The 26,357-nt window shown below is 46.1% G+C and overlaps 1 protein-coding gene across 2 annotated transcripts; it reads right to left on the bottom strand.

Moving 5' to 3' along the window:
- Window positions 1-505: 505 nt before the first annotated feature.
- On the bottom strand, window positions 506-26,145 carry sh2b1 (SH2B adaptor protein 1). 2 transcript variants are annotated; one of them, XM_061224448.1, is made up of 11 exons: window positions 25,759-26,145; window positions 25,388-25,440; window positions 22,827-24,543; window positions 21,659-21,760; window positions 13,820-13,911; window positions 9,915-10,000; window positions 9,020-9,175; window positions 8,506-8,723; window positions 7,003-7,177; window positions 4,852-4,942; window positions 506-638 (listed from the first exon to the last, which is right to left on the bottom strand). In XM_061224448.1, exons 3-11 carry the CDS (start codon window positions 24,168-24,170, stop codon window positions 617-619), a joined length of 2,286 nt encoding a protein of 761 aa, XP_061080432.1. In that variant the 5' UTR covers window positions 24,171-24,543; window positions 25,388-25,440; window positions 25,759-26,145; the 3' UTR covers window positions 506-616. The 2 variants fall into 2 exon arrangements, with proteins under 2 accessions (XP_061080432.1, XP_061080433.1); XM_061224449.1 differs by having other exon boundaries at window positions 25,925-26,145.
- Between the last annotated feature and the right edge of the window lie 212 nt (window positions 26,146-26,357).

The following is a 26,357-nucleotide window of genomic DNA, read 5'->3' as shown; positions in this document are numbered from 1 at the left end:
AGGTCAGTGTATTGTGGTGTGCTGTAAAGTCAGTCTGTGTACATACTGTGTTCACCTAGTCTCTCAGTGCAGTATTAATGAACTGTAGTGTACAGCCAGGGCACTTAGAATATCCCTCTCTACAAGTAAAATATAAAATAAAATAAAAATGAAAAAAGGCAAATAATTAGTGCTATTACTTGTCTCTCTCCGTTGTCCTTCCCAATTAATAGCTTCTTTAGTTTTCCGTTTTTAATATTTTCTAACCCTCCCCTGCTCTCTCTCCCTTACTGCATCTTTTGAGGATACACATTTTTAATAGTGTTAATATTTTCTTCACTCCTTTTTTTTTGTCTTTTTTTTTTTTTTGTCTTTTTTTTTTTTACAAAAAAAACAAAACAAAATAAAAAATACTGGTAATGGATGGCCTCCTCCTGGCTCCCCCTCTCAGAAGAAGGAGTATTGGTTGTCGATGGCTCTGGCCCTCCCTCCCTCTCTCTCTTCCCCCTCCGCCCCCTCCAGCAGGCGCAGGGGCTCCCGCTCCTCGCAGTCCTCCGTCTCGCTCGCTCTGTCTTGGGGCGGGGTGGGGGGCGGCGGGCGCCCGGGGGGCAGGGGCGGAGGGGGAGGCTGGGGGGGACTACGGGGTCTGCTGGTCAAGTCTGCGAGGAGAAGAGAGGGAGAGAGGGCTCATTCCAGTCCAAGGGGCCAGCTTTCGAGCTACTAGTTTCGCCAAATCATATGCAGTTGCCTCCTAGTGATACCTATATTTTCGCTCAAAAAACCTATTTTTTGCCCATTGGGCTCCATTCATGTTTGACAGCAAATTCAAAATCTTTCCGCTCATATACTGATGTTCAATTAATGCTACATATTTTTTTCAGAAGGAGGATATACACTCATATACTTATTAGACTTATTTTTTTTATTCTTCTACTGTTGTAACCTATCCACTTAACTCATTATGGCGCGTTGTGTGTTCAGAGATGCTCTTCTGCATACCACTGTTATAATGTTTGCGTTACTGTCACCTTCCTGTCAGTTTTGACTAGTCTGGCCCTTCTCCTCTGACGTCTCTCATTAACAAGCCATTTCTGTCTGCAGAATTGCTGCTCACTGGATTTTAGTTTTTTGCACCATTCTTTGCAAATTCTAGAGACTAGTGTGCATGAAAATCCCAGGAGATCAGCAGTTTCTGAGATACTCACACCACCCTGTCTGGCACCAACAATCATTCCACGGTCAAAGTGAACAGTAACTGAAGCTCCTGACCCGTATCTACATGGTTGTATGCATTGCACTGCTGCCACACAATTGGCAGATTAGATAATTGCATGAGTAATAGGTGTAATAAAGTAAAAATGTTCCTAATAAAGTGCTCGGAGAGTGTACAGTGCCCACCATTATGATTGGGACAAAGACCCATCATTTATTTATTTGCGTCTGTATTCCACAATTTGAGATTTGTAATAATAATGAAAAAAAATAAAAAAACGCTGTACTAGGAGGACAATGTTTACATTATTACATTACATTATTGGAGCAATGCAGGGTTAAGGGCCTTTCACAAGGGCCCAACGGCTGTGCGGATCTTATTGTGCCTACACCGGGATTAGAACCACCGACCTTGAGTCTCCCTTGCGTTTACACAAAGAATGGCTGAACAAGACTGAACATTTTCTTCATCATACCATCATGGGAGGTACAATTAATAATAAACAAGTAAACTTACTCAATTTTACATCGTCTTAAAATGAACTTAATTTTTAATATCGTGACCATGACCATTGCATCGTGACACCAATTTTGTGTATTGTGTATCGCATCATATTGTGAGTTGAGTGAATTGTCCCATCACTGATTTTAATAAAGGGCATTTTTATATATTTTGGTTTCACATTGTAGAAATTACAGCAGTTTATACATAGCACCCCCCCCCCCACCATTATGGCACCATAATGTTTGGGACAGAGCAATGTTATGTAAATTAAAGTAGTCATGTTTATTACTTTGTTTCATATCTTTTTGTTGCATATCATTTGCATTTCCTGATGTCTGTGACCCATCAACATCATCAGTCTGGATATCGTATTTTCAGGTTGTCGTACAAGCAATACTAAAACTCTTTGCATTTGAATGGATCTCTATGGGAATTGGGGGTGGGTCTAGATTCAGCTGTAAATTATGCCGATACAGTATGGAGCACATTTGTTGGCTAAATGGCTTTAAGTCATCAAGGGTCCAAGGTATCAAATGAGCCTGAAACCACCGTGATATGGAGTAGATATGAAAAGAGTACTTTCTCCTGATAAATTTTCCTGTTGAACTCAATGCATAAAAAATATACTTATTTCAATGTTTGCTACAAGCAACTGCAATATATTTGAACAGGTGTATTACTATGGATGGCACCATGGCTTACTGGGTTAAGGAAATTCTTTGGAATTCAAGAATTCAGTACATTCAATACATTGTGCATATATAAAAAAAAGTTGGGCACCCCAGGTCAAAAAGCCTTTTAATATCCAAGTGAACAGAAGTGAACCTGAACATTTTTGGGAACCCTGTCAGTTAGTACTTTGTAACTCCTCCTCGGGCAACTATAACAGCTTGTAAGCGCTTCTTCTAACCAGCTAAGAGTCTTTCAATTCTCGCTTTTGTACTTTTCCCCCATTCTTCCTGGCAGAACACCTCTAGTTCATAAATATTCTTTGGCCTCCTTGCATGTACGGCATGTTTGAGATCTCTCCACCGATTTTAAATGATACTTAAGTCTGGGGACTGTGGTGGCCATTCCAAAACCTTCACCTGTCTTTCCTGGAAGGACTTCATGGTTGATTTCGAGGTATGCTTTTGATCATTGTTTGCTGGAATACCCAACCTCTCTTCAACTTCAATGTCAGGACTGACCATTGACCATTAGCCTCTAGAATTTCTAGATATGGAATCAAGTCTTCCTTTCACTCGAACACTCCTTTGCCCCCATCTGCCACACAACCCCAAAGCATAATGGATCCACCTCCATGCTTAACAGTTGGCAAGGTGTTCATCTCTACACCGTTTTTTTTATCCAAACCTACTGCTTTGGTGGTAGCCAAAAAGTTCAATTTTGGTTTCGTCAGTCGAAAGCACATTGCTCCAAAAGCCTCCAGGCTTTTTTGTTGTAAACTTCAGACCCTTATTTTGTGTTGAGGTCATTCTTTCTGGCAACTCTGCCATGTATGTTGTTTAAATGACGCTAAATTGTTGTCCTGTGAACAGCTAGACCTGTGTTTGCTACTCTTTTTTGCAGTGATATGTGGGTTCTTCTGAGCATTTCTCACCAGGTCTTGGACCATTCTATCTGAAATCTTTTTTGGTCTGCCAGACCTTACCTTGACTTCAACGATTCCATTAATCTTCCATTTTCTAATAATGTTTCTGACAGTGGAAATAGGTCATTTGAAACATTCAGAGTTTTTGTTGCCTTCTCCTTGGTGGAAATGAACCATCTTCATTCTGAAATCCTTGAACACTCGTTTAGAGGAACCCATGGTTGTTAACACCAGACAGAATAGCCACTGCAGTTGGATACTTTAGAAGACATGGGGTTACTTCAGAATAAAAAGTTCAGCCCTGGAAAATACACACCTGACTCATTGAAGCCCTAATGAGTAAATCACCTGGGTCTGGGCCTTAGTAATCATCTTTTTAAAAAGTAACAAAGAATAATCCAAAAGGGTTCCCAAATTAGCAGAAAGATCTCATGTTTAACTCTGTACCATTTAGAGTTCAGGTTTGCTTTCAATCACATACAGATTAATTGTAACAGACATTTAAACCAGGGGTGCCCCAATGTAAGTGAAACCAGCCAGATGCCCCAGGTCCAGGTGTCAAACAAGTAAATGAATAATTGAATGCAAACACAAAAATGTTGACTATGAGGTGACTTATGAATGTGCCATGCTAAACAAAGGTAGGTTTCTTTTGATCTGGTCTGATAAACTAAAATCGTAACATACACTTTCCATGCAAAGGTCAAAATGCAATCAACATTGTCAAGGGTCTCTGTGGAATTAGCAAAAAAAAAAAAAAGAGAGAGAAAAAAGGCACACACAAAAAAAAGACCATTCTCCCCTGAAAGGTTCACTTTCTTACTCTTGACCACACCTCTTGACCATTCCTTGCCATTGTGGTTTTAAGCATTGTGTGGCCAGGTTCATTATTCGTGTCGGAATAACTGGAAAAAGACGCATGTGTTTTTGAGCAGACAGGTGAACTGGTGGTGAATGACAACAGCGTTTCTGAAGACACAAGGTGCAGCTAATGCTGGACTAATGGACACAAGACGCATCTGTCTTCATATTAATACCTTTCAGGTGACAGTACAGATATCACCGTGGTCTTCAATGTGAAGACATTAAGGCTCGGAGACGGCAAATGAAAGAGTGCAAGTGTGAGAACCACACATATTACTGCTACTGCACAAAAACACAGCACAAACACAAACAGGAAGTCTAGCTGAGTAATGAAGTGGAGGACAGAGCAAAGTGCACTATGGTGAAGTGATGGCCCATCTCTCTACTCACACCGCAGTGAGGAATCACATCACTCATCGTCTCCCCTCCACTGCCTGAGGCCTCCGTCTCCTCTCCTGACTGCACAATCCATCTCTCCATACCGTTCCTCCACTGCCTCCCTTTCAGTGCTTTAGCCCACTCTTTTCTTTCTCTGGCTGCTTTGCCCAAATCCTTCACACACCTTCCCATAATGCTCCACAGATACATGAGATGAACGGCCTGTGCTCATGCTCTCCTTTGAAAAGGCCGTGGTTGCGCCTCGCCCCCTCGGCCCCCCCCCTGCCGCTTGCTCTCTGTTGCGTCTGGTCTCACTTACACACAGTCAGAGATGGGTGTTGATGGAGAGTCGGGGTGGCGCGGGGTGATGACATCACAGACTGTGGGCCGGCTGCCTGCCCTGTCCCGGCCTGCGAAGATGACCCAACGACAAACAACAGAGACAGCCAATCAGAGCTCTGGTACGCATGGGAGGGGGGTGGGGGGGTAAGGGACAGCCAATAGGAGGGTGGAGGGGGGGGGGGGGGGGGGGAGGGGGAGTCTGCACATTTCATTGGTGAGGAGCTGCCATGCAGAGTAAAAGGGAAGGGGTCATGCTTGCTGAGAGCACAAAGAAAAACCCAGGAATTATCTAAAAAGCCAGGATAAAACCCAACACCAGAAAGGGATTCTCTAAAAAGCCAGGATAAAACCCAACAACAGAAAGGGATTCTCTAAAAAGCCAGGATAAAACCCAACACCAGAAAGGGATTCTCTAAAAAACCAGGATAAAACCCACACCAGAAAGGGATTCTCGAAAAAGCCAGGATAAAACCCAACACCCGAAAGGGATTCTCTAAAAAACCAGGATAAAACCCACACCAGAAAGGGATTCTCTAAAAAGCCAGGATAAAACCCAACACCAGAAAGGGATTCTCTAAAAAGCCAGGATAAAACCCACACCAGAAAGGGATTCTCGAAAAAGTGCAGACATGCATGACAGGAGAAGAGAAACAGAGTAAGAGCTACAACAGGGGCAAAGGCACTGATACTGGCACATATAGAGGCTGTCAGACGAAACGGTTAAAAGTCAGCAGAAAAAAAAGAAAGAAAAAAAGCCACACACAGGCATGGAGTTGTAGCAAAGGAGAACACAGGCAGAGTTGAAGCTTACTTCTCTTATTAAGAAAAGGGCTCTTTTTGGAAACACACATAATCAGGCAGCAGACAGACGAGCCCAAATACATGCAGCATTCATGTGCCAAAGGGAAACCCTTCAAATTAAGAGTGACGGGTAAAACCCTTCAAATTAAGAGTGACACGCATGGTGCTGTCACAACAAATTCTTTCCCCCTTGCAAAATGTATCCCCTCCGCGGTCACGTTTCTGGTTCCGTCTCTGCAATGACGTCAGTCATATTTGTTGTGTGTAATAGGCTCTGCATCGGCAAGCTACCGATGCTTCTGTGAATATGTAGTGCTTCATATGCAATATCTTGATTATTTATATACATTGAACCACAATATAGGCGACATCTAGCTAGGAATAAATATAAAAAAAACGATGGCTTATCTTGCTAGTTAGCGAGCGATCTATCTGTCTGGCTGTCGCGCTAGCTAGATATTTATTATTTTGCTAGCTTGGGAGCTAACTTAAAATATATCTACCTAATGTTAGATGTCCTGCTTATCTACTTCTCGACATATATTTATTGCCGAATGGTTTGCGGTCTGTCACTAACTAGCTAGCGGGACTGATATTAGTCCACCGAGAGATGAGCACTAGCTAGCCATCTCTATCGCCATCATAAACTGGAGGGAAAATGGCAATTTATATGTTTCGCTAACTTACTTACACCGGACTAAATACATGCATACTGAGAGAGTAATGAATAAGTGTATGCCGTTCACAAAAAGACACGCTAGCCAGTTGACACTACCGTACGCATCAGGGGAACGTAACCGGAAACTGGAAACATGACTGTGGAGGGGATAAGTTTTGCAAGGGGGATAGAACTTCTTGTGACAGTGCCTGATGATCAAATGAAGTGACTGTACGGAGTTTCTGCAGTAGCAATGTTATTCTGTGATGCAAGAGCGCACACACACACACACACACACACACACACACACACACACACACACACACATTCTCTCTCACACCCACACACACTGTCTCTCTCTCTCACACACACACACACACACACACACACACACACACACACACACACACACACACACAGGCATCAATCTGACCTGAGCAGCTGCACTACACATCACACGCTCGCACGGCAGGACTGCAGCTGTGTGGACCATTCATCAGTGGTCAGTGTGGCCAGTGTCCCTGAGCTCCACTGCCTGTCCCCAGCAGTCAAGGAACGCTAACTCCCCCCCTCCCCGCTCAAATCCTTGCACAGGCCGCAGGTACGCGTAGCTGAACCTCTAGCTGTCGTGTCACCGAGGTAAAAGCCACAGCGCTCTCCCTTCTTTACCTGGCTGGCGTACTGCGGTGGCCCCCACAAAGCTAATGAGGGTGACGTCTGAGGCCCCCCCGGACTCCAGAGGAATGGGGTGCACCCGGAAGTGCTCCAGCATGTCGAAGATGGACTGGAACCAGAGGTGCTGGACCCGGCACTGGCCATCCTCGTTCAGGGAGAGCCGCAGGTGCTGGGGGAGAAGGAGGTAAAGTTTGCGTTAGCACTGGGGAGAAGGGTGTATAGAGCAAGTTAGCGGTTAGCACTGGGGAGAAGGGCGTATAGAGCACGTTAGCGGTTAGCATTGGGGAGAAGGGCATATAGAGCACGTTAGCGGTTAGCACTGGGGAGAAGGGCATATAGAGCATGTTAGCGGTTAGCACTGGGGAGAAGGGCATATAGAGCATGTTAGCGGTTAGCACTGGGGAGAAGTGCGTATAGGTCACGTTAGCGGTTAGCACTGGAGGAGAAGGGCGTATAGAGCACGTTAGCGGTTAGCACTGGGGAGAAGTGCGTATAGAGCACGTTAGCGGTTAGCACTGGGGAGAAGGGTATATAGAGCACGTTAGTGGTTAGCACTGGGGAGAAGGGCATATAGAGCACGTTAGTGGTTAGCACTGGGGAGAGGGGTATAGAGTACGTTAGCGGTTAGCACTGGGGAGAGGGGTATAGAGTATGTTAGGGGTTAGCACTGGGGAGAGGGGTATAGAGCGTGTTAGCGGTTAGCACTGGGGAGAGGGGTATAGAGTACGTTAGCAGTAAGCACTGGGGAGAGGGGTATAGAGTACGTTAGCGGTTAGCACTGGGGAGAAGGGCATATAGAGCACGTTAGTGGTTAGCACTCGGGAGAAGGGCATATAGAGTACGTTAGCGGTAAGCACTGGGGAGAGGGGAAAGAGTATGTTAGGGGTTAGCACTGGGGAGAGGGGGTATAGAGCACATTAGGGGTTAGCACTGGGGAGAGGGGTATAGAGCACATTAGGGGTTAGCACTGGGGAGAGGGGTATAGAGCACATTAGGGGTTAGCACTGGGGAGAGGGGTATAGAGCACATTAGGGGTTAGCACTGGGGAGAGGGGGTATAGAGCACTGAGGAGAGGGGGGTACGGAGCGTGGAAGTGGTTAGTACTGGGGAGAGGGGGGTACAGAGCGTGGTAGTGGTTAGTACTGGGGAGATGCAGCTTACCAAATCAATCTTAGCTAACTAACATTACTGCCTAACGTTAGCTTAGCTGCTGATATTACTCCATGTTATGCTCGAGTGGCTCGCTTCTGACCAGAGCTAGTCTGATTAAAAGTTGAATTTTCACTGGATTATCAAAAAAAAAGTGTGTGCAATTATACTGGGTCCTGAAAACCTAAGCATAGATGAGAAAAGGGAACATGTTTTCTTTCGTCTTTTGAGAACTAACGGTTCTGGTAAAACTCCATTCATTCTGTGAGTGACTCCGATAAAGTCTCAGTGCAGACCTTTCAGACCCGGAGTGCAGCCTCTCGCTCGCCTCTTCCTCTCTGCTCTCACCTTGGCCTTGCCCTGGAAGTTGAAGGTCAGGACGTACTCTCCGCGGCGTGTTTCGCTCTGTCGTACCAGGAACACGCCGTGGCTGGCCGTCCCGCCTGCCAGCACCAGCTGAGCTGCCTTCAGCCGGGACAGGGTACCGTGGAACCACTGGCACTCACTCAGCGGGTGCTCCACAGTCTCCGTCAGGGGCACACCCACATCCGAAAACAGGAACGACCCTGAGAGAGAACAGTGTAACGATATCCAGTATCCTAGAGAATAGTGTAAGGATATACAGTACCCTAGTGAAGAGTGTAGATATATCCTAGAGAATAGTGTAAAGATATACAGTATCCTAGAGAATAGTGTAAGGATATACAGTATCCTAGAGAATAGTGTAAGGATATACAGTATCCTAGAGAATAGTGTAAGGATATACAGTATCCTAGTGAAAGTGTAGATATAACCTACAGAACAGTGTAAAGATACATCCTAGAGAATAATGGTTCACAAACTTGCCAGGTAAGTACCATACCTGTGGCATCAGGGGTCTCTGCAAAGGGCGTGCCCAGACTCGCCCCGCCTCCACCTAAAAGTCGGCTCTCTGATTCGTCGAGGGGGGCTCGGGGAGGCAACTCCGGGGGGAGGGGTTCTAGCAGTGGCGAGGAGCCACTGACACCCCCATAACACACTGTAAAAGAACATGGTGCTTAATTCAGGAGAACAATTAAATGTTTAATTAAGGACAGCAAGCACTTGCAGAGATGGTAAATGGTAAATGGTTGGCATTTATATAGCGCCTTTATCCAAAGCGCTGTGCAATTGATGCTTCTCATTCACCCATTCATACACACACACCAACGGCGATTGGCTGCCATGCAAGGCACCGACCAGCTCGTCAGGAGCATTTGGGGGTTAGGTGTCTTGCTCAGGGACACTTCGACACAGCTCGGGCGGGGGATCGAACCGGCAACCCTCCGACTGCCAGACGACTGCTCTTACGGCCTGAGCCATGTCGCCCCTATCAAAGAGAACATGGAGCTGATCCTGGTAAACACTACCTTTTTTCCATCACCAGGTGTGTCTCAGAGCATTACATATTTCATAACATCACAATAATGCGTTTATACAACACATGTTAACACATCATGGGCCAGTTTCACAGACACAGAGATTCCCTATTCAAAACTCAATCTTGTCCAGGACCAAGGTTAATCTGTGTCAGGAAAAAAACTAGCCCTATTTGTTTTACAGTTTATATAATTAATATATTATATGTAAAACAATGAAAAGATAATGAACACGTACAAGTATAATATATTTCACCTTTGGGATAGTGTCAAAAAGCATGATGCAGAATGGAATATAGAAAATACAATACCTACAGAAGAAGGGCCCAACCAGCCACCTGAGGCAGTGCGCTCACTCACCTTGTGAGAGGCGGTCACCGAACTCTGGGGTCCCGCTGATGTCCGTCTGGATCCCGCCGCACACCCCCTCGATGTCCTCCTGCTCACTAAGGCAGGACGGCAAAGGTTACACGCATGTACACAGCCTGGCTGTCCCTGGGTGAAGGTTACACGCGTGTACACAGCCTGCATGTCCCTGGGTGAAGGTTACACGCATGTACACAGCCTGGCTGTCCCTGGGTGAAGGTTACACGCGTGTACACAGCCTGGCTGTCCCTGGGTGAAGTTTACACGCGTGTACACAGCCTGGCTGTCCCTGGGTGAAGGTTACACACGTGTACATGGCCTGGCTGTCCCTGGGTGAAGGAGGATGGATAGTAGCCAGACAAAAAGGTATCCAAAACCCCCTTTTAGGTTAGGCGTTGGGCTAACAACCCCACCCTGTAAAAAAATAAATAAATACAAAAACTACAAAAATATCACCTTCACCTATTGAAAAGCCCGGAGCAGACTCAGCTTTTCCAGAGGCAGAACGGCCACCCATGGGTGTGAGCGGCAGCCTGCTCGGGCCAAAATGTAACATCAAATGTAACATGGAATGTCCAAACCATGTGGGAGTCATCAAGAACAGCTCAGGTCCTCAAAGAGATGAAAAGGTACCATCTTGACATTCTGGGGGTTAGTGAGTGCCGATGGACTGGCTCTGAACGGCTTGTTAATAACAATAGATCCGTTACCATCTATTCTGGTCATGATTCCACCCACTCCCATGGTGTCGCCTTAATAATATCTAAAGAGAAAGCCAACACTTTAATTGAATGGGAACCTATTAGCTCTTGACTAATAAGAGCAAACTTCTTCTCCAAATACTGCAACCTCACCATCCTGCAGTGCTATGCACCAACGAATGAAGCTGACCCTGAGGTTAAAGATGACTGGCACAAGCAACTCCAATCTGTTGCTTCCCAGGTCCCTCAACATGACCTGCTCCTCACAATTGGTGACCTTAACGCCAAAGTTGGGGCTGATAACATCAACAAAAGAGTAATGGGCACACATGGATGTGGAGTGATGAATGATAATGGAGAGAGGCTGACTGATTTCTGTGCTACCAACAACTGTGTTACTGGAGGAACCATCTTCCCACACAAAACCATCCACAAACTCACTTGGAGACGGCCTGATGGTAAAACATCTAACCAAATTGACCATGTGATCAACGCAAACGAAACGCAAACACCTGGATATTTCAAAACTAAATTCCCCTCCCACCTGGAATCAGTTTGTACTGGAACTAGGAAACCGTTTTTCAACACTTGCCAACTAAAAAATGAGACTCAAGACATAAACACCCAGTGGGAGTCAATTAAAAGCTTATGTTGAGTCAGTAACCAGAAGGATTGGATAACATCACAGACATGGCAAAAGATCTCTGAGCGGAAACACCTTGAAGCCAAGATGATGAGTGCAAAATCACCAAGACTCCAGAGCCAGTTCCAAAAAGCCTAGTGACAAAACAAGGAGGTAAAGAGGAGTGCCAGAAGGGACAAACAAGCTCTTGTGGATGGACTTGCTAAAGAGGCTGAAAATGCCTCAACAAGGGGAAATCTAAGTACCCTTTATAAGATCGCCAAGCTCTCAAGTGGAAAGTGGCAGGAAAGTAACAACAGAACACCAGGAAGCAGCACGCTGGGTTGAGCACTTCTGAGATGTGCTTAATCGGCCAGAGCCTGGCGAACCAGCCAGCCCCTTCCCTGCAGCTGATATCCTGATCAATGTTGGTGACCCAACTGTAGAGGAGCTAATGAAGTCTATCAAAGCCATGAACACCAGCAAAGCTGCAGGTATCGATTCCATTCATGCTGAGATGCTAAAGGCTGACTTCCTACCATCAACAAGGGCCCTGACCATCCTTTTCAGGAACGTCTGGAATGGAGAAAACATTCCCAGTGATTGGACCAGGGGCCTAATTGTCAAGATCCCTAAGAATGGAAACCTGCAGAAATGTGACACCTGGCGTGGGATCACACTTCTTCCCATCCCCAGCAAAGTCTTCTGTAGAGTTGTCCTGGACAGAATTAACAGTGCCTTTGACAGCAAACTCCGTGAAGAACAGGCTGGATTTTGAAAGGGCAGAGGGTGTACAGATCCAATATTTGCTCTTTGAAACATCATAGAGCAATGCACGGAGTGGAATGTTCCCTTGTTTATCAATTTCATCGACTTCAAAAAGGGCGTTTGACAACATTCATCGCGAAACCCTGCAGTCTCATGGAATCCCACAAAAGATTGTCTCAATCATGGGTAGGTTTTATGACCATTTGGAATGCTGTGTCAGACTCGGCAATACCATCTCCGAGTCACTTCCTGTACGATCTGGAGTACGCCAAGGCTGCATTCTCTCACCCATCCTCTTCCTGGCTGTCATCGATTGGATTATGCGAAAAACAACTGCTGATAAACATCGAGGCATCCAGTGGACCCTCTCTAGCCAGCTTGAAGATCTTGACTTTGCTGATGATCTTGCTGTCCTTTCCACAAATGTAAAACATTTGCAAGAAAAAAACTGATCGGCTGACCAAGTATGCTTTACAAACAGGTCTCATTATCAACACCACCAAAACCCAAGTGATGTCCATCAACACCAACACGCATGCATGCATCGCCATAAATAATGAACCACCTGAAGTCGTTGATGACTTTGTGTACCTGGGAAGTACCTTTGTGTATGGGAGGAGTGCTGGCGAATAACCAAATGTGACATGAACAAAGTCAGTTCACAACGACTGCCTGAGAAAGATCTGCGGTATATTCTGGCCCAATAAAATATAAAATAAGGAACTCTATACGAAGACTGGCTGCCAAAATGTGACCTCAGAAATTAAACACCGACCTAAGATCATCGACCTAGGCTGACCTAAGATCACCTGGCGAAGAATGGTAGAGGCTGAGCTGTTGGAGACGGGTCTCTCGTGGGGCGAGACTGCTGAAGACCGTGATAGGTGGAGGAACATTATAGATGGCTTTTAGGGGGCAAAGAGGATAACTAACAAATATCGGCTTAACATTGGTGAGAGACGCTGAGAGAACCAGTCCAGCAAATGAAGAAACAAATCTCACGGTAACTGCTGGGAGAATTAGCAGCTTCCTTGGCTAATTTGAATGCAATGCGAGTAAATTTATGGACATTGACTAATGTTAATTAATGACAACAAGATTGAGCAATGTAAGAATGAAGTTAGCTCACATTAACATTACTGTGTTGAGCAAAACTGGAATCTAGAGGCCTAGGGGGTGGAAATATAGGTTGAGAGACATTTTGACATACATATAAATAGTTATATAGTTAACCCCAATACAGCTCAACGTTGACCTAGATTGCTACGTCCTAGTTGCTTAAACTTTCATCGCTGTCGGTTGCAGTGATAGCGATGGGCAACTGCTACCGGGAACAGGGTAGCAGCTGATCGATTCTTTTTGCCACTGCACCTGCTGTACCGCCTATATGAGCACCACTGTGTTGCAGCCTGCACTATTGCTGGCTTCCAGATATCTTGGAAACTTGTGATTACGACCTTTTGATGAGGAGTACCACTGTAACTTCAGCATATCTGAGGTAGATTCACAGTTCCCATCATCCTCTCTGTCTCTCTCACCTCAGGCCCAGTCACAGTTCCCATCATCCTCTCTGTCTCTCTCACCTCAGGCCCAGTCACAGTTCCCATCATCCTCTCTGTCTCTCTCACCTCAGGCCCAGTCACAGTGCCCATCATCCTCTCTGTCTCTCTCACCTCAGGCCCAGTCACAGTTCCCATCATCCTCTCTGTCTCTCTCACCTCAGGCCCAGTCACAGTTCCCATCATCCTCTCCGTCTCTCTCACCTCAGGCCCAGTCACAGTGCCCATCATCCTCTCCGTCTCTCTCACCTCAGGCATATGCCGTTCCTGATGTCACTCAGCCAGGCCCTCATCTGTACTGCATCTCTTGTCTCGATCACATACTGCACGGGCCCCTCTACCTATGGGAGAGACAGGGGAACCGACAGCTCACACACAGATACTGACAGCACACACAAACACACTCACAGCTCACACTGTGTGATGACACACAAGATATTGTATGATACAACACTATCCTATTAGAATTGAGTCTGTCTGTATGTTATGGTTGTCTGAGCCGGTCGTTTGCTTAATGCTTGAGTTAATAGTCGTATACAATTTGAAACACTGTCATCTGCTGCACGTTCTTAGAAACTGTTTGATTATGTCTAGTGCAAAGTTCTGTGTTATGTCGATATATGGCTTAAAAGTGTTGTCTTTGAGTTCCAATTGCCCCGTTAATGTTATATGGTAGATAAATGTATAAACACTGTAAATATTGTGTATACCTACACAATATGATTGTCAAATAATTTGTTTCGGAAATTTAATGTGCTGAATGATAGGATTGGGATTGGTGTTACTGTAAATATGTACACTCACCAAGCAATTTTTTAGGTATTTGACTTATTTTTCTGCTGTAGCCTACTGCTGTAGCCCATCCACTTACAGTGATGATGCACTGTGTGTTCAGAGATGCTCTTCTGCATACCACTGTTGTAATGTGTGTTTATGTGCATTGCTGTCACCTTCCCGTCAGCTTTGACCAGTCTGACCATTCTCCTCTGACATCTCTCATTAACAAGGTGTTTCTGTCTGCAGAACTGCTGCTCACTGGATTTTTTTAGCACCATTTTTTGCAAACTCTAGAGATTAGTGTGCGTGCAAATCCCAAGAGATCAGCAGTTTCTGAGATACTCAAACCAGCCAGTCTGCCACCAACAATCTACATGATTGTATGCATTGCATTGCTGCCACATAATTGGTTGATTAGATAATCGCATGAATAAGTAGGTGTAATAAATTAAAAATGCTCCTAATTAAGTGCTCGGTGAGTGTATATATATATATACACATTAAGACTGTAAATATGTATATATCACTGTGTCCTTTAGACTGTATGGTATGCATATAAACTGCTGAGAAAATAAAACAATCAATAAATACATATTCACACACAGATGCTGACAATACACACACTGACATCACACACACAGATACTGACATCACACACACACACACTGACAGCACACTCACATGGATATTGACAGCACACGCACTGACAGCACACACAAATACTGACAGCAGATACGGACAGCACACAGACAGATACCAACAGCTCACACACTCACATGGATATTGACAGCACACACACGGATACTGACAACAGACACAGACACACACAGACCGCACACAGATACAAACAGCACACAAACGCAGATACCAACAGCTCACACACAGATACTGACAGCACACACAGACACACACAGATAGAAACAGCACACACACAGACACTGACACCACACACTCTGAGAGCACACACACAGATACTGACAGCATATACATACTGACAGCACACACAGATACCAACAGCTCACACACAGACACTGACAGCACACGGATACTGAAAGCAAGCACATGGTAGAAGTTACACAGGAATGCTTGTACATTCCCAATGTAGATAAATAAATCCTTTACTAACAGTTTCACGATTCTATCATGCCTTGTAAATTCATACATTCCCTTGTATGCATGGCAGCTGTTCAGAAAGTGGGACAGAGATTCTGTGATGTGTTCTTGAACGTGATGCAAACAGTCAGGTGACTGTGAGTTTGGGAACCAGATTGAGCGATTAAGTCTAGATGGTAGGACCTGTAATCTTGCTTTAACTGTGTAAATGACAATATACTCATCAATTGCAGTATTATTAAAAACAGAATGAGACACTGAGTGAAGACATGCTAGTTTCCCTGTAAATGTGAACTGGTCCAGTGTTGTTGTTACATTACATTACATTATTGGCATTTGGCAGACGCTCTGATCCGTACAGTTGATTGATAACTAAGCAGGAGACAAACCTGCCTTGGAGAAATTAAGGGCCTTGCTCAAGGGCCAAACAGCTGTGCGGATCTTATTGTGGCTACACTGGGGATCGAACCACCGACGTTGCGGGTCACAGTCCCAGTTCCAGTCATTTACCTTAACCACTACACTACAGGCCGCCCCTTGAGTTGTTATGTTATAGTGATAATATCCTCTGACACTATAACAGTCTCAGAGTCAGCTCGTACCCATGCCAAAGTTACTCCTGACCGAACACATAGGTCGTTAAGGTCAGGCCAGTCTGACCAGACCTCCAAGCCAGCAGAGCGTGTGTCCATCTTACCATTGGGTTTCCTCCAGAAGCCCAGAAACCCTGGGTCAGACTCACTGGCTGAGGAACCCTGGGTCAGACTCGCTGGCTGAGGAACCCTGGGTCAGACTCATTGGCTGAGGAACCCTGGGTCAGACTCGCTGGTTGAGGAACCCTGGGTCAGACTCGCTGGCTGAGGAACCCTGGGTCAGACTCGCTGGCTGAGGAACCCTGGGTCAGACTCATTGGCTGAGGAACCCTGGGTCAGACTCGCTGGCTGAGGAACCCTGGGTCAGACTCGCTGGCTGAGGAACCCTGCGATGCTTCATGTCCAAAAATAATGAAGCTCGAGCAAGCTCGCTAACTTTTTGGTCATCGCTGTTCAGCATCTGGCGGCACGGATGGTGCCGTGGTTAGGTTAGGTTAGGTCCTGGGTTCGAATCCGTTTGGTCAGGGTCTCTCTGTGTGCAGTTTGCATGTTCTCCCTGTGTTTGCGTGGGTTTCCTCCGGGTACTCCGGTTTCCTCCCACAGTCCAAAGACATGCAGGTTAGGCTGACTGGAGAGTCTAAATTGCCCATAGGTATGAGTGTGTGTGTGCCCTGTGATGGACTGGCGACCTGTCCAGGGTGTATTCCTGCCTTTCGCCCAATGTATGCTGGGATAGGCTCCCTGTTCAGGATAAGCGGGTTAGGATAATGAATGAATGAATGAATGAATGAATGCTCAGCATCTTTAAGAGAGTGTAGATCCATCCCACATTTGGCACTCCCAACCCTCCCTTCCGTTTAGTGCGGAAAATAATGTCTCTGGTGGTATGAGTGTTTAAAGTAACCCATTTCCTGACTAAACATACTGTCTTATTGGTCAGCTCTCTTAATGTTATACGGGATATGAACGTTAGAGGATGTAAAATTTTTGAACTTCATAATCTGTGGTAAATGGAGAAATGTTAATCATATCCATCCTAGCAGTAAACTCAGAAAGGATGTCATTAACCGGCTCCTTCCATTCACGAGGAAGGAGCAGGTTACCACAGGGCTTTTATCAGATTTGGAGTGATACCTCTGCCGCTGCTCCTCCTCTCAGTGCAGCACACTTAGGGCCCTTCACCTCCAAACCTGACCACCTAAGGAAGGAGTCAGTTTGGGAGAGCATGCTCTTTATCCCGCCTCTGCATGCTCTTTATCACGCCTCTGCATGCTCTTTATCACGCCTCTTTATCACGCCTCTGCATGCTCTTTATCACGCCTCTTTATCACGCCTCTGCATGCTCTTTATCACGCCTCTTTATCACGCCTCTGCATGCTCTTTATCACGCCTCTTTATCACGCCTCTGCATGCTCTTTATCACGCCTCTGCATGCTCTTTATCACGCCTCTTTATCACGCCTCCGCATGCTCTTTATCACGCCTCTTTATCACGCCTCTGCATGCTCTTTATCACGCCTCTGCATGCTCTTTATCACGCCTCTGCATGCTCTTTATCACGCCTCCGCATGCTCTTTATCACGCCTCTGCATGCTCTTTATCACGCCTCCGCAGAGACACGCCCGCCATTTCCAGCCCAACGGGAGGACTGGGGCAGAGACGACCCAGACAGGAGAGCCAGGGCCGGGCAGCGCAGCCCGAGCCTCCACACCCCTGCCCCGCGGGCCAGAGGAGTAAAGGGCAGTGGGCAGACCTCGGCGGGGCCCTTCCTGTGGGGCCCGGGACCCAGGCCAGTGCCGCTTTGCACCACCGTCAGCGGTCCCACAGATACTGCTCTTTATTACATTACATTACATTATTGGCATTTGGCAGACACTCTTATCCAGAGCGACGTACAATTGATTAGACTAAGCAGGAGACAATCCCCTGGAGCAATGTGGGGTTAAGGGCCTTGCTCAAGGGCCCAACGGCTGTGCGGATCTTATTGTGGCTACACCGGGATTAGAACCACCGACCTGGCGTGTCTCAGTCATTTACAGTCGTTTACAATAACCACTACGCTACAGGCCGCCCTGTTTTAATGTCAACCTGGAGAGCTATAGGGTCTCTGAGGTGTTTTCCACAGATTACTTAAATGAAAGAGCCACTATACACATTCTTAACAATGTCAATATACACCTGAGGTAGATGTATTTCCACTAGTGAGCTGATCATTACATTGAGAGCAAGTGTGCCGACAGCATTTCGGGAAATCCAGAAAGACCTCCACAGCCTACAGGATTCATGCTTAAAATCATCAATCCCTGTTTTAAGACAGAACACATGCTCATGCATGCCTTGCCTGTTAATATAGGCCTTCTGCTTAGGGGATAAAATGTTTACATCTACCAACCATGGAAGGATACGGGCAAGAATATATTTCATGAACACTTTATAGATGGTAGGGAGGAGATATCTCTTCATGTTGATGAGTCATTTAGTATATTATCTTTCTTAGGGATTCTGTGCACTAATGCTCCACTCCATGAGTCCTGGCAGACATTACAAATGTCAGTTAATGTCTCACAAGTCTGTGTGGTCTCAAGAGTTTAATATGTTACCCCATCAGCGCCACTGGCTTTGTTGTTTGGCAAAGTTTGTAAAACAGTATATGCCTCTGTACACGTAAAGTGCGAGGTTTCTGGAAAGAACGCTGGTTCAGTGGGAAAGAACGCCGGTTCAGTGGGAAAGAACACATTTGAGATTTCCAAATATTAATTTTCCAAAAGATTTAATTTTACAGACATTTTTGGATTTAATTTTAAAAAGTACCACATCACTGTAAGCAATTGGCTACTTTTTACATAAAAACTAGATCAAGGCTGTCTGAGATCAGAAGCAAGGAGCCAACCAAAGTCTGCAGAAGAACTGTGGCAAGTTCTCCAACATGCTTAGGACAACCTCCCTGCTGATTGTCTTATAGAAGTGCAGGACAGCATTGGCTATCTCAGAGAAGTGATGCAGTTTTAACGCCAAAGGGTGGTCACAAAAAATATTTTTTAACTACTCTTCCAAATTACTAAAATGTAATTGTATAGTACGTTTATTTAGGACCTGTCATTGCATTATTTTTGAAAGAATGTTATCTGTACAGAATGTTATACAGGTGCTTTTGCACAGTACTGTATATATATATATATATATATATATATATATATATATATATATATATATATATATATATATATATACACACACAGTACAACAACTGATGATGAGGGATGTGAAAATCATCAGTTTTTGTAAACAGTTACCATCCCATTTTTTTTTATGTTTAACCGTGTAACCGATACTGCTTATAGCCGGTAGGGGCCATATCTTGTTTTTTTTTGTGGAGTACTGTATTTTGGGCCATCTTAATAGTTAAATGTCAACATTGCAAGTCAGATAATAGCCTAATAGCCTAATTGCCAAATTTGTAGTGCAACCTCACATTTTCAGAAGTATGTAGCCTAGTTAAATCCCTGTGTTTACGTCCAGACATGCTGGTTGATCGTGTGTAATTTAAAAAATGCATCGGTTAAAATGATAATTCTTCATGTTTTCATCCCTATGGCTTCTGCCTGATAGAATGGATTGGCACACAAATGTTGTGGTCACGCAATATTTGCCTCATATGATATGATAACATCGGGTCTATTTTACCATAGGCGACTGGTCTAATGATTTTACTTTTATGTCAATACAGGCCTCTGTACAATTTGGTCCATTTTTCGCTGAAAGCAAGTAATTTTCACTTTCAATATCCGATGGATAAATAGCCTAATGACAATGTATTGCTTTATTTATCTTTACGTAGATACCACATACTGGAAAGCGATGTTCAGTTTGCCGAATTTGAATTTGCGTGTCAGCGAATGAACACGGATGAAGAAACGCCATAGAATAAGCAATAAGTGAACCAACAGCTACAGATTTAAAACACAGAAATGATTTGATAACTATAGTACTGTAGCATTCAACTCCCTGCGGTCATATGGGTGGTGCAGCAGGTGCAGGGGCACCGGGCCCCGTGGTTTAGGAGTGCCCATGTCGCTCCGTGTTTTATATCAGTACGTCCGTTTTTTTTTTAAGTTTTTTTTTTTTTTTTACGACCACTCACCGGAAAATAACACGAAGACTACGTTTGCTATAGCAGTGGTGTGTGTTTATATATTATTGAATAATATATAAACTAGTCAATGAAATAACTTGGCAGGCTAATTAATTTGGTTTTGATATTATTTCATGACATGCAAAGAGTGCTGTCGGGAAATATGTTTGCTGTTTCCCATTGTGAATTGTCTTCTTCATGTGTGGATATTAGCTGGTCTAGTGCGTAAAATATTGAGCGCCATTTAGCTGCCTGCTGTGAAAATGCCCTTGAAGCACAAAAGTGGGTCGCAGAAAATAAAGGCTAAAAACGGACCAGGAGGAAACAGTAGCAAAACTACCTAAACTGGACGGCTTTTTGAAAAAAGAATCGCTGTTCCCGGTAGCAGTTGCCTATCGCAATCACTGCACCCGACGGCGGCGAAACGTTGCAGGTAGGAAAGCAAGCTCGACATGAAGTTAGCCTACTGCACTTGCTCAGGAGAAAATCCGGCTACATTTGGCTGAAAAGCTGCTGCCTCTGCCTGTGGTGTTTGCACTCTTAACACTCGCAGAATGCTAGCTAGGAGGCTGCTACTGTAGCGTGTAGATTGCTAGATTAGAATGTAAACAGCTTACTGTAATATTGTATGCAGCATTTGTCAAATGATGTATTGCTTTGTTTATTTTTTGTAGATACATACAAGTGGAAAGCTACCTTCAGTTTGCCAGAGGTTTAGTCAATTGCCAGTTTAGAATGTAAACTGCAGTAATGCATTCCAGCATTTTGGGCTGTATCAGAGGCATTTCCGAAACTGGTATCGGTCTCAGAACAACTCTGACAGCACACACACACACACACACACACACACACACACACACACACACACACAGATACCGACAGAGCACATACACTGACAGCACACACACACACACACACACACACACACACACACACAGATACCGACAGAGCACATACACTGACAGCACACACACACACACACACACACACACACAGACAGCACACACAGAGATACTGACAGCACACACACACACGCTGACAGCACACAAACAGATACCGACAGCACACAGACACTGATAGCACACAGATACCAATAGCTCTCTCACACTCATACACACACACACACACACACACACACACACACACAGATACTGAAAGCACACATATACACACACACATACAGACAGCACACACACAGATACTGACAGATCACACACACTGACAGCACACACACAGATAGCACACACACAGATACTGACAGATCACGCACGTATGTACGCACACACACACATACACACACACACACACGCACGCACACACACACACACGCACACACACACACACACACATGCACAGAGAGCACACACACACACAGACAGCACACACACAGATACTGACAGATCGCACACGCACGCAAACGCACAGGCACAGGCACAGGAGCTGAAATCAGTACGAAGTGAAGAGGATAACGTACCTGGAGCAGGAAAGTGTTCTCTTTGTCTGGCACCTCCAGGGCGGTAGTGCTCCTCACGTCTAGAATGGAGCAGCATGGGATAGCGAGCCTGGGCTTGGAGGACTGCGAGAGCGGAGGTGAAGAGGATGATGAAAAAGAGGACATGAGGAGAGGAAGACACTCACTCACTCACTCACCCACTCACCCACTCACCCACCCACCCACCCACAGTTTACGATTGTTTGCAAAATCAGATTAAGGCAGGCAAACCATTACTTGAATGCAAAGGAACAGGCAACTTATTCCAGTATTGTTAACTTAATTAACAATCAAGGGGACAAAACAGAACAAACAATATTTACTGGTTGTGCAAACGCCTGACATTACGTGACATTTAAGTTATGTAAAATAAATGAATTAATGAAATAAAATGACAGTCATCGTCATTTAATGACATTGACATTGGTGTCATCGAGCTTTTCAAAGTAATCCCAGGCCTGCCTTCAGCATTTTAACAAAACTCAGCGTGTAGCAAGAGAGCGTCATCAGAAGTGTGACAAAATGAGTTGACTGGATTCATGGATCGTGTAAGCCTATATCTGTACCTATAATTGTGCTTTATAAGCCCATGTGGGCTGGGCATTCTTATGGATTGATCAGAAACACAAATTTAATTAAATCAATCAAACGTACATACATTTTAAATAATGAACAAATAACCGGTTATTCGGTTATTCTCACCAACCCCTATTACACACACAGATTATTACACACAAAGCATTTACACACACACACACACACACACACACACACACACACACACACACAGGGTTAGGCTCAGACACACACACAGACACAGAGAGGGTTAGGGTCATTCAGACACAGACACACACAGACAGACAAACAGAGGGTTAGGGTCGGGGACACACACACACAGGGTTAGAGTCAGTCAGACGCACACACACACAGAGAGGGTTAGGGTTAGGGTTAGGGTCAGGCGCACACACGTACACACACACACACACAGGGTTAGGGTAAGACACACACACACAAACACAAACACACACGGACAGAGGGTTAGGGTCAGACACACACACACACACACACACACACACACACACACACACACACACACACACACAGAGGGATAGGGTCAGACTCAGACACACACACACACACACACACACACCTTGGGCGGGATGAAAAGCTCCAAGAAGTATTCCTCCCCTCTCTCTCCTCCCTCCTTCTCCCTGGCCCTCAGAACCAGGCGGCACTTCTGCCAGCGGCCTCCGCGCCAGCCCACAGCGCCCCCTGTGGCCGGAGGGGCCGCCTGAGGGGCGCTGCTGTCGTCTGCGCTGTGGTTGAGGTGGTACAGTCCGAAGGAGAAGCCGGGGAAACCGGCCGCCCCGGAGAACCCGTCTGAGGAGGAACTGACCGTCACCCCGCCCTCCCGAACCAGCCTGCCGGGCCTCCGCGCGGCCCCGGGGCAGCTGGGGGGCAGGCCGGCCGACGGGGAGAGGAGGGAGGACGAGGACGAGGAGGCGGGGGCCGGCAGCAGGGGCGGGGGGGAGCGGGAGAGCCGAAGCTTCTCCAGCCGCCTGCTCCAGCGCTCCCTCTCTTCGGAGAGGGGCAGAGAGGCGGCACTGCTGGAGGAGGAGGGCGGCAGGGAGGAGGAGGAGGAGTGTGGCAGGGCGAGTGGCAGCGAGAGGGAGACGGGCAGGGAGGCGGGCGCTCTCTTGCCGTCCTGGCCGTAGGCGGAGGAGGGGCTGTCCCCAGAGGAGCTGCGCCACTGCAGGATCCCGCGCACGCTGCCGCGCACGCTGCGGCCCACGCTGCGCAGCGAGAACCGCTTCTTGGCCTTGGCCTTGGCCGCCGCGCCGTTCCCCTTCAGCGCGCTGGCCGCCGTCCAGCTCCGCCCGCCGTCCTCGCCGGGCTCCTGGGGGTCCTGGGCCGGGCCCTGCTCTCCCGTCGGGCAGCGCCCCAGCGCCTGGGCCGGCTCCTCGCGCCTCCCGTTGTTTCCGCCCACGGACGACGAGCAGGAGGAGGAGGAGGACTGGGGCAGGGTCTGGGCTGGGGCGTAGGCGTCCTGGAAGCCGGCGGCGGGCTCGCGCGACCCCGCGCAGGGAGTGGCCCCCGCGTCCGGGCCCAGGGCCGCCGGAGGCTCCTCCTCCTCCAGGGAGGTGGCGTCGGAGTTGGGCACCCAGACGGCCGCCTCGGGGCCCAGGGCGCCGGCCCCCAACTCACCCTGGAAGTGCCGGGCGAAGCGGTCAGTGAAGCGGCGGCAGAAGGCCGAGGCGGAGCCGGGCGAGTAGCGCGGGTTCTCCAGCAGGAAGGCGCGGAAGTGCCGGGCGAACTGGCCGGCCGCAGCCCGGGCGTGGAGCTCACAGAAGTCCGTCCAGCTGAGCGACGGGGAGGGGGAGGGGGTGGGGGTGTCCGACAGAGAGGAGGAGGGGTGGGGTGGGGAGGGCGGCAGGGGGGAGGGATTGGGATTGGACGCCCGCGGGCTAGGAGGGGTCAACAGAGAGCCATTCATGGTACCTTCAAAACCGAAAGGCGGCGAAAATCACTGGAGTTTCAATGAAGCCTCGGGGAGTACGGCAGCGAGGGACGCAGGTGCCCAGCGGCGTGGGGCAGCTCCACTCATTGGAGTAATTTACCCGGCACAAGAGATCATTCGGTTGCCGCTGGTCTGCAGATCTTAACTTACCGACTTCCGAGATCACGCTATGGCCACCAGCTGATTGCAACACGCAAGCCAACTGAAGGGACAGATTAAGGGAGGGGAGGTCAGGGGAGAGGGGTAGATGTGCAGGGGAAGAGCCGTGGATTGGTTGACACTAGTTCGCTGGTATCTTCGACTTTCTTTAAGGCAATCAAGACTTCCAGGAAGACAACAAATATAGAATCTGTAATAACAAGATTACAAGAAACATAATTTAGTACTTTCTTGCAATGTCGCATATTTTTCAGTCGAACCACTGTATCATTATGAAATGCATATTTCATATAATGTATAAAAAAAAATTTGATTAATTGCAGCGGTTTAACGAGATATTCCGTTAATATCTCGTTAAACCGCTGCAAGGATCAGTAATTATATAAATAAATCTATATATAAATCTGATCATATGGAGTACGAACAAATTATTTTGCCCTTAAAAAAACCTAATTAAATCGCATAAACTAACGTTAGACAAAATACAACGAAGGTCTTGCCAAAACTGAACACTGGATCCATTCTTTCATCCATTAGGCTAAGTCCATTTAAATCGTTAGACACCCAACGTAGCTACATTGTATGAGCGAAGGGATGTTCGTCTACTAGCATAGTATTTAAATAAAACCTGCTGAAAACAATGAAACACCACTTGTTACATTAGCCTACGTCCGCAGCCCTCGCGTAAACACATAAAATAACGGTTTACGCACAATCTACGGAATTGGTCGTTATCAGAATTGTTAAGCAGTGTCTTTAAAATAAGTCATGAGCTTTTCTAGCTACAACTTGCTAGCCTGCTTGTTGGCTGCGTATGAAACAGCTTAGATAACCGTTAGCGTTAGCTAGCTAGCACGCAACAACGCGTACTGTAGCTAATTATTAATAATAAATTGCCTTTATGGACGTATTTTCAAAATCGTATATATTTTGAAATTATGAATAAACTAATACGAACCTATATACGATGCTTTAATTTATGCAGTTAACGTTAGCTAGCAGTCCATGATTCGGCCAATACCAAAATCACTTACCATTGTCGGGTCCGTTGACAACTCGAGGCCGCTGCTTCAGGGGGGAAAGCAACCTGGGAGAAGAGAAACAGACGAGGGAGAATTAGAAAATAGCTTATGTTGTCTAGCCTATGGTCTTAAAATTACTTATAGCATGGGCATCTCTGTTTAGAAACGTGTTTAGATTATACATTTATATTATTTGTGAGTGATATTGCTAACAGGTCTGAGTACATTGCGAGCTTGTCAATAAAACAAGCAATCGGTAGGCTAGCAAGCGATTTATTTCAACCTGCTACTAGCATGCTAGTCTATCTTAGCTGAGAATAAGGTAATTTAGGCTAACGCAGACTAACGTTAAAACAATCGTAGCAAGCTAATGTTTTGCTCACCCTCCTTTTCTCAACGCACCAAGCCAGAAAGATGGTTATTCCTTCTGCAGTGGAGCTAGCTAGCTAGATACAATTCAACCGATGTTGTCAGTAGCTTGCTAACCTGTTTGATATTAATATTACTGGCTAATAGTAGCTAGCTAGCTATTAGTAGCTGGATAGGTACCTTGCTATTACAGTAGCTTGTTAGCCAGCTATTATAATTTTGCTTTAGGATTCATATTTTCTATTTCTCTCATCTCGTGTTTGTCCCCGCCTTCTTTATTTCCTCTTTCCAATTTACGTTTCTACCGTTCACTTAACCGTTTTATTATTATTGTATTATTGTTGTTGCTGTGAAAAAATATGTATATTTCTCAGCCTCCTGTTCCAGTCTAACGTTACGTCTCTCGCGATATAGTGGGAGAGAAGAGACTACGGGGAGAGGTGGGGGTATTTGTTTGAAAGGGGGGGGGGTGGGTAAACTGGTGAACTGACGGTGAATTAATAATTGTGCGGATTGTTCATATAGAAGTTCAACCCAAAATTGTCGGGTGTTGTGCACTAATACAATTGCAAGCAACATGGCCCACAATCTGTAATTCCCTGTTGCGGTCTTG

Source organism: Conger conger, chromosome 16, assembly GCF_963514075.1.
Source record: "Conger conger chromosome 16, fConCon1.1, whole genome shotgun sequence".
NCBI classification, from domain to species: domain Eukaryota; kingdom Metazoa; phylum Chordata; class Actinopteri; order Anguilliformes; family Congridae; genus Conger; species Conger conger.
Note: the sequence above shows the minus strand (reverse complement) of the source record. Positions and strands in the feature narration are given on the sequence as shown.